This window comes from Annulohypoxylon maeteangense, assembly GCF_022496945.1.
Source record: "Annulohypoxylon maeteangense strain CBS 123835 unplaced genomic scaffold GGS22scaffold_14, whole genome shotgun sequence".
In the NCBI taxonomy this organism is placed as follows: domain Eukaryota; kingdom Fungi; phylum Ascomycota; class Sordariomycetes; order Xylariales; family Hypoxylaceae; genus Annulohypoxylon; species Annulohypoxylon maeteangense.
Window position 1 is genome coordinate 439,012 of NW_025953261.1, and position 9,431 is coordinate 448,442.

At 47.6% G+C, this 9,431-nt stretch overlaps 1 protein-coding gene across 1 annotated transcript; it reads left to right on the forward strand.

Annotated features, from left to right (window-relative positions):
• Positions 1-106: 106 nt before the first annotated feature.
• Positions 107-4,275, forward strand: GGS22DRAFT_168812 (heavy metal translocatin). Its single transcript, XM_047962223.1, has 3 exons — positions 107-792; positions 858-908; positions 960-4,275. Exons 1-3 carry the CDS (start codon positions 192-194, stop codon positions 3,890-3,892), a joined length of 3,585 nt encoding a protein of 1,194 aa, XP_047816636.1. The 5' UTR covers positions 107-191; the 3' UTR covers positions 3,893-4,275.
• Positions 4,276-9,431: the final 5,156 nt, after the last annotated feature.

The following is a 9,431-nucleotide window of genomic DNA, read 5'->3' on the forward strand; positions in this document are numbered from 1 at the left end:
AACAGATAACAGGACACCGGTGGTACCTACCCCTCGATACGGCCGAAGGCGGCAGCAGCAATTGGATGTTTTGTCCTTTCCCCGGAAATATTTGTAGACCTTCCTTTTTAATTTATTTTCTCTCATAAATCCCCAAGAAATAAGCTTTTTTCAACAACACCTACCACAAAGCTGGTAGTAAGGCGATAACGATGAGCGAATCAAAGGAGAAGGGCGGATGCAAGTCCGGTTGCTGTTCTCCTCAACCTAAAATTGAACCCAAACCTGAACCTGAACCTGAAGTTCAGAAGAACAACGACAGCTGTGCCTCAGGTTGCTGCGCTGGCGACAAAACCTCGAAAACTGTTGAAGAGGACGACTGCTGCAAGCCATCAATTGAGGAAGACGGCTGTCAATCTGATGACGAATGTTGCAAGCCGGCGAAGCCAATTGAGGATTCCGGTTGCCAGGATGGATGCTGTAAGCCTAAGGAAAAGCCGAGCACCGTCGTTGATACTTGTTGTCAACCCACGACCTCAATCACGGCCCCCGCCTGCTCAAGTGGATGCTGCGGACCCAAAGACGGGCAAGACGACAAGGACAGTTGCTGCGAACCTGCAGAGTCCATCGCCGACGATTGTTGCAAAGATAGTTGCTGTGACGCCAAGGAAGAAGTGAAAGATGATTGCTGCAGCCCACCAAGTGAGGTTACACAGGACAACGATAGCTGCAAAGATGCATGCTGCTCTACTTCTAAGTCTGATGAAGTTGAGCCGTCTTGTTGCCAGGGTAAACAGAAACCATGCTGCGACTGTAAGTCGATTGAAGATATGTTCCATTTAATAAACGGAGCGACGACGCTAACTAATACCATCAAGCAACCTGTATTGACCGACTCGTCCTTCGAGAGACCTCTTTTGAGAAGCGAGGTAAATATCGTAATACCCATCTTTGATTGAACGATTCTGATTTTCTCTTAGGCGATGATTCGACAATTAACTCTAGCCAGAATTCATCTTCTCCCAAGGCCAAGTCAATCCGCGAAAGATACGAGACTAGACTTGCTGCTCTAGGGTGTCTCTGCCGAGCACTCGTCGCTTTAGGCCAGGAGTCATGTTGCGCAACTTCCGAACTTTCCTCCGAGGAAAGAAAGCGTGGTCCCAAGAAAAGCGTCAGACGACGATCTCAAGAGAAACTTGCTTCAGCATGCAACTCGAAATCAGGAGGTTGCTGCTCAAAGCCCCCGAAGCGAAAGCCTTCGCCTTCAGGATCCCAACGTAGCAAGTCTTGTAAAAAGGGCTGTTGTGGTGGAACAAAGGAGAATATCAGTATCACGCCCGTAGATGATTGTTGCTCCGGAGGTCCAGCCCCTGCGAAAAGTAAATGTCAGCAGGATATGGATATCATTGCCGACAAAAAAGGGAACGAAGACATTAGAATTACCAGTCTTGAGAAGGGCCTATCTGGTACCGAAAATGTCGTGATTGGCATTTCGGGAATGACCTGCACGGGATGTGAGACCAAACTTCGGCGAACGTTGGGTGACGTTAAGGCTTTGAATAACCTCAAAACAAGCTTGGTCATGGCTAGGGTCCAGTTTCAACTGGACCTTAGTCTAGCGACACCAGAAGATGTCATGAAACATATTGAAAGAACAACCGAGTTCAAGTGCGAGAGAATTGTAACCCACGGATCGACGCTCGATGTTATTCCTCATGGGGGAGCGAAAGAGTTCATGAAGCAATCTCTGCCTCTGGGGGTAGAAAACTTGGATCTCATCGATGACCAAACTGTTCGCATCATTTTTGACCCAGAAGTTATTGGGGCTCGGGACCTTATTAATAAGGGATTTGATACTCCTCCAAATCTTGCCCCTCCGCAAGTCGACCCGTCCCTGGCTGCAGGAAGCAAGCATGTACGACACATGGGTTGGATGACCTTGCTATCAGCAGCTCTGACTGTGCCCGTCCTGGTTTTGGCTTGGGCTCCATTGGAAGATCGCCCTGTTACATATGGCAGTGTGTCTCTAGCCTTGGCCACCATTGTTCAGGTCGTCATTGCAGGACCATTCTACCCCAAAGCCTTGAAGAGCTTAGTTTTCTCCAGGGTTGTAGAGATGGATCTTTTGATCGTCTTGAGTACCACTGCGGCATATGTATTCTCGGTAGTTTCGTTCGGATATCAAGTGAGTGGGCAACCTCTCTCGACAGGTAACTTCTTTGAGACGAGTACCTTGTTGGTCACTCTGATCATGGTTGGCCGGTGGGTCAGCGCCCTTGCCCGCCAGAAGGCCGTGGAATCCATCTCTATTCGTACCTTACAAGCTTCTACGGCGACTTTGGTTTCTAGCGATGGTACCGAGACCGACATTGATACTAGACTACTCCAGTACGGGGATATCTTCAAAGTCGCCCCTCACGCACAGGTTCCTACAGATGGCGTCATCCTTTCTGGAGTAACAGAGACAGACGAATCAATGCTGACAGGTGAATCGCGCCCTGTTGAGAAAAAACAAGGTAGCACGATCATTGCTGGGTCTCTCAATGGCTCTGGTACCATCACAGCACGTCTCACTAAGTTACCTGGGGAGAACACCATTAGTGCTATCGCAGGAATGGTCGATGATGCCAAACTTTCTAAACCCAAAATCCAGGACCTAGCTGATCGGGTTGCATCGTATTTTGTCCCAGTTATCATTTCCCTGACCTTAATAGTATTTGTTGCCTGGATTGGTGTAGGAATCCGCAATCAAGGAAAATCAGGAAACGACGCTGTCGTACAGGCGATAACATACGCTATCACTGTCCTTATAGTATCTTGCCCTTGTGCTATAGGCTTAGCTGTTCCTATGGTAATTGTTATCGCCTGCGGTGTTGCGGCAGAGAAAGGGCTTGTCTTCAAGACAAGTGAGGCTGTGGAAATAGCCCACAAGACTACACATATTGTGTTTGATAAAACTGGCACATTGACACATGGAAAGCTCTTTACAGCAACCGAAGAGTACCTATCAGAAACTCAAAAGGTTGTTGCTCCGAAGATCTTAGGTCTCTTAGCTAATATTAACCACCCGGTATCATCTGCCGTCGCAGCTCACCTGAAGAGTCAGGGTGTCCACGCTGTCAAGGTTGACGAAATTCAATCTCTTCCAGGCAAAGGGGTCCAAGGTAAAGTCAACGGAATTTCCATTCAAGCCGGCAACCCCCACTGGCTTGGACTTGAATCCCACCCCGTCGTGCAAGCTGCGCGCTCGAAAGACTTCAGCACTTTCTGCGTAACTATCAACTCGGAACTCCAGGCCGTCTTCGGCTTAACCGACACCGTCCGCCCGGACGTACTCGTCACCATCGCGGAACTACAGAAGCGAAACATTTCCGTGTCGATTCTAAGCGGTGATGATGACAGAACCGTCGAGGCCGTAGCTGCCGCTGTGGGGATTCCTAGGGAAAACGCTATCTCGAGATGCTCACCCGCCGACAAGCAGGCTTACATCCAGAAACTCCTAGAAACGGGAAGCCAGAACAGCGACAAGAAAAATCAAAAGAAGCCAGTCGTCGTCTTCGTAGGCGACGGCACCAACGACGCCGTAGCTCTAGCGCAAGCTACCATCGGCGTGCACGTCAACTCGGGCGTCTCGGACGTCGCCCAGTCCGCCGCCGACGTCGTGCTCATGCGCCCCGACCTCGCCGGCGTGCTCGCCATGATCGATATCTCGCGCGCTGCCGTCCATCGCGTCGTGTTTAATTTCGGCTGGAGCGCCGTTTATAACGTCTTCGCTATCTTGCTCGCCGCCGGCGCGTTCGCGGATACCGGTAGGGAGGTCAGGATCCCGCCGGAGTTTGCGGGGCTTGGGGAGCTGGTTAGTGTGTTGCCGGTTATTGTCGTTGCTGTTAGTTTGCGCTGGGCTAGGGTTTAGGGGCCGTTTTGCTGGTGTGCTTGTGGGAATGTGTGAAGATGGATGGGTGATGGGATGATAGGAGGGTGGGATCTACGCTCGCCATTGAGGCTACGAGGAAGAGATAGCTGGGATTTCGGGTCGATGGTTTATGATGAAGCCCCTATTCGCAAGGGCAATATACGGATTCTATATCCGTGAATTTTCTTTCTTTGCACCTGGTCTTGAGGTGTCTACTATCTATGGGAATGCAGATTGTGGTTGACTTTATTCCGATGAGTTTATTAAACACATCGCAACTTAACATAACACAAGATATAGCTGGCTTAGGTTTGCGATGAATATATTTGTTATTTATCGTGGCTATAATTTTACTGGATGTCTGGAAAGACTAGTGTTGTGAGATGTTTTGAATGATTATACCTGAGTCTTTGAATTATTGCGTCCCCTCTAGTGTTTAACTATTACATGATGGCTCCGTTGATATTAGGCATTTGTTTCTATGATAAAGTGCGTGTGCTGAGTTACTAAAATGGCACTTCTCTTCAGGGGTTCTCTGTCCTTGCCCCTTCCCCTTATTTTTAATAGCTACCTAGGAGTTGACTATTAAGAATATATCCCATATATGGATTCATTTATGACACTTAGGGGTCACTGTTTAAACTAACGATCGAGGTACAAAAGAGCAACGGGTAGCAAAATAAATCCTAGCATTACACTTTTGTATTTAATATGTTGGTAATGAGAATTTTATGAAAACTTGGCAAATATTGGTTAATATGAGAAAAGATAGGTACCTATACGAAGCCTACCTAGGTAGCTTTCCGCCATACTGGTACCTATTAGGTACGTTATATCTTTAGAGGACGAGTGTATTATATTTTATAGTAATTACCGAGCACCATAAGCCCATAATTTAATTATCAATATTTCTTATGTTAATGTCAACATCTCCAACCCTTGTCGACGCCCACGTCTATCAAACAATACGTCATACGATGATCCCGAAAATAGTCACATCAAATCACCGTTCCAAGGTAACATACTTTGATTACCACGTTCTCGGATACAACATTACGGAGTATCTGGAGTAATCATAACATCGATAATATGTAACGAAAGGGATGCCGCCACAGCTAACCGAAATATCAACATCAGAAGCAGGGAGCGCGGAAAACCTATCAAGCCACCGCGTAAATATCGATGTTATCTCATCTCTCGAAATCGAAATAACCCCATCGATCCCGCCTGAATGGTCCGGGTCGAAAGGTGCCCGGTCTGATTTGCTAGTCCCTGGCCCCCAGTCTGCCTTCGGTTCTCTTGGCCCATCTCAATAACATCCTTATTATCGACCCCAGCAAGAGACCTACCACCACCACCGTAATAACCGAGCGAACCAGCAGCACGTAGACATGTATGTAGATCTATCAGATTTTCGCAGCTGGCCCCCAAACACACAAATGCGACCCCGGGTTTTCGCAGCGAGGGAATGACAAAAAAAGAGGCGGTGAAACCAACCGTCTCCTCGGACATCATCATCGTCGTTCGTTTTCCCCCAAGGGCGCAGATACGTACATACATCCATGCGTAGAAGCACGGAAAGGGTTGCTGCTGTCAGCATCTGGTACCCAACCACAGCGCGGCCATCCCACGTGTTGCGAGCGAATGTATGTACCCCGTGTTAGGATTTTACGACCCTCCCCTTCCCCCCCTACTCCATCACTCTCGCTCGCTCCCGCACTTACCTGTGCCCTATTCCTTATCACGCTCGAATATACCGGTGACAGATCGGGGTTATGTGAGATAGGTGCGTGGAGGGGGTATAGCGGTTGTCTGCTATTTCGTTACCTGTCACTTTTTCCGAACGCGGTTCTGCTCGGAATCGGCTGCGGTGCTGGTATGTTCGGGTCGGCCCTTGTGTATACATATTACATGTCTACCTACTAGGTAGATACACACTTCGCATCTTATGTACCTCCTCAGCCACGGTAGTATTTTTTATGTTTTGTTTTTGCTCGAAAGTGAGCTTTCGCCCACTTAGATCGTGTTCGTGCTCGTAGTAGTATGTAGGTAGGTAGGTATGTATGTATTATCAAGCAGCGAGCCAGCTTAACGATCCCGAATCCCCATACGAGATACGACACCGTATACCCTGCTTATACCCACGTCCGTCCGTCCTCGTAAGCCACGCCGTAATATGTATGTAGGTATGTATGGAATTCTATCTGCAGAAATATGACCAAAGTTCCGTACTTACCTCTTACATAGATACATACTTAATGTAATTTAAAAAAAAAATATTAAAAAATACCTAATAAAAAACTGCACAGCTAAATCTCAACAAACGCAACAGGGATACGGATCCACTGTCGCGGAATCGGGAGTATGGAGAGCCTCGGAGGTTTTTTCCTTGATTAACCTGCCTCTCTGCCTGCCAGCCTGCCTAGCTTGCTTATTCCAGGCAAGTCTGCCGAAAGGGGAAACCCTCCCGTCCCTCTCGCATTCTCTCTCTGTTAACAACCTGCAGTATCTACTTAGCGGCCTAGTATGTAGGTATGTATATAGGTAATTGGTAATAGGTAATAGGTATGGATGTATGGACGTCAACGACTGACTCCGCGTCGAATAAACGTGGAAGCTCACGCGCCGGTTCCATTTCATTGGTAATGTAGGGCTGAGTCAGATCGTCGTGCGTTATATGTGTGAGTCTGCGTGTCTGCGTGTGGTGGTGGGTGGTGGTAAGAAAGCCAGACAGACAGACACGCAGGAGTAGGCATGTATGTAAGAAGATGAGATGGTGTGGTCCACCCCCTCGTGGGAATTACGTCGCGCGCTCTGGCTCGGACATCGTGCGCACCATTACTTGCCGTATTATTGCAGTTATTACATACTCCATTTCCGTCCCGTTGGATCCGAACTCCTGGATCGCGAGGTATGATGGGCGTTAGGTAGGTAGGTAGGTTTGAGGCAGCGTGCCATACGTACATACATACATGTCTACCTACATACGCTATGATAGGTATGCCAGTTATACACATGTGCCTTGGATATGTACGTAGATGCGTGGAATACCACCCTGCTACATATGCCCTATTATACCAACGCACATACATATCTACATACATACCATACATACAATTAGGTAAGAAGGTAGGTGGGCGATGTACACGCATAACCACGCGCGCACCCATAAAGTACATCCATTCGCGCATACATACACCTACATACACATTACATATGCACACCAGCTACATCTCCATACTAGCGCTGGCTACCTACCTATATGACAGTTAACAGTACCTACCTAGGTATCCAGCCAAGTAAGGAAGAGAGACAGAGCCTAGTCTAGACCGATCTATCCCGTTTATTATGAATATCCCGAGCTGAGTAATACCTACATCTACAGCAGCACTACAACAGCACAGACAGCAGCAAAAGTTCCCTGCAAAACCAAAAACATAAAAAAAAAGGATCCGCCGTCTTGGTTTTTGTATGGAAAAGATCGATGAGAAGAGATAGATCGCGTTGTTTTTCTCCTCCATCGTGCATCATTACCAGCTTTCCTGCTTATCTGGCATCGATGACACAGTACCTACTTACCTACATACCAGGGAAAACCGAATATACTACGTAATGCGTGGGATCGAGCTAGGTAAGATTTGATCATCAAGGGTTAAAGCTTAGCAAAGGGCAGTCAAGGAACTTGCCGTGGCCTAGTTAGCTTCTAGGGAGTTCGTTAAGGGGTGATAGAGCGAGAGGCTTAGATTCGTAAGTGGAGGGTGTCATGTTACTACCGCACTCCCTTGCTTGGGATGCGTATTCCTCGCCTTTGATGGTTCGGAGATCTGAGAAGCCGGGGGTTGGAGCTGTCATTTGTCGAGCTGAGAACGTGCAGATCTCGCATATTTCGTGAACTACCTACTGTCGATCTCCAAGTTAATATTGCCTATCGGCGTATCCTCCGCCTTGCCCTCCATCGATCTCAGTGTCACGTATGTAATTCAGTCGGATCTATTCTGGTCTGACAAATCGAATAGCGAATTTTTATTTCCAAGCGAGTACTGATTTGTATTACCCTGTTGCGCTTTGATGCTTTGCCTTTCGCGCGCAACTCCCGCCTAGAGTGACTAAATGTAACAAGAATCGGTAGCGGTTTCTCTCAACTCTCTTCTTTCTCTCTTTCTGTCTCCCTTTCTGCGTCTCTCCCTCTCTCGCGGTGGAGTAGAGGGATACCCGAGCTCGATACACGAAAGTCCTAGTATCCCGTATGCAAATTTAGCCCTCCTAAAAGAAAAAATAAACACAAATCCCAGGAAGGAAAACAATAGCAGTTCATGGAGAATAGACAGACAGCCACACCCGGACTCAATCAATGAGCACAGAGGTCTAACCATCTCCCCTGATCGAATAAATCCGTTTCGATCATAATCAATCACTGTAACCCAGAGCCCAAAACGATGACAGCGACATTATTCAAGAGCAGTGATACGAAACAGAGTAAACTCCTCCTATGCTGACTAACTGTTAAGTGCGTTGCTTCCGGTGTCCCCATGAAATGTAACATAAAATCGGTGACACAGGGGTGAATAACATAATGAGGTTAGGAGAACAACGGAGAAACGTAGATAAGGTAAAAATAATTAGCAAAAAGACCTCCCTAGCCCATATCCAAAAAAAACAGTACCCCCCGCCATTTATGCATATGCGACGACCATGTAAGTGATTAGCGTAGGAGATGATAATGACAGCTAAGCTTGTCACAATGGGCAGTCCCCGACGCCCTAAATCCATATGCACGGCCAAGCTCCCACAAGGCCATTTAAGTTAATATCGATGGTCAATTTCCTACAGCCCCTGACAGGTCTCCTCGAGCTTGGAAACCAAGGGAGTAGAACCGTGCCTTGGAAGACCGGGGAGTCGACCCCTATTTATGGTCGGTATCGTATAACAGAGGGTAAGGCGTATGCCAAACCTCCAGAATCTCGCCTGATGGCTAATCACGAGATGGTATGTAATCCACGACTTGATAAACCAAGCGGGTTGAGAGCATTCGTGGTGTAAAGGGGTATCGCTGAAAAAAAGCAAAACGACTAATTCTGTAACCGTCTTGGAGAAACGAATGAAGGACGGTTTGTAAGACGACAGTGTAAAAACGACGAAAGGCCGTGCTGGTATCAAGTGTATATGCAAATGCCGCCCGAGAACTGAGTTTCGACAAAAATGATCGGCTCACTGTAAACCTCACAATGTAGCGTAAATTGCAAAATGGAACCTGCCGAGCCCTGGTATGCCCGAATGAACGTGAATCCGGCGAATCACCCGAAAGAACTGTGAAAAAAGGACTATTCTCCGACTCCTCTATTACTGGGCCAAGCCGAATAGCGCAAGTAGGGATATAGCCTCCGCTAAATCAAAGGACCATCCCGATGATGCGAATGCTATGGCTCGATTTAGAGTTCCCCCCTGTAAACATACAGTACCGAAAGAGACCTAAATATGCCATCGGTTATGACAACTATTCCGGCGCTTCATCCCGTGGAGATTACTTCCCCAAAAGCGA

Excerpts from the sequence above, each read along its gene's own strand:
- GGS22DRAFT_168812 (XM_047962223.1), top strand. The coding sequence starts at position 192 with ATGAGCGAATCAAAGGAGAAGGGCGGATGCAAGTCCGGTTGCTGTTCT. Across the intron at positions 793-857 it reads ACAGAAACCATGCTGCGACT|CAACCTGTATTGACCGACTC; the intron begins GTAAGTCGATTG and ends AATACCATCAAG. Across the intron at positions 909-959 it reads GACCTCTTTTGAGAAGCGAG|GCGATGATTCGACAATTAAC; the intron begins GTAAATATCGTA and ends ATTTTCTCTTAG.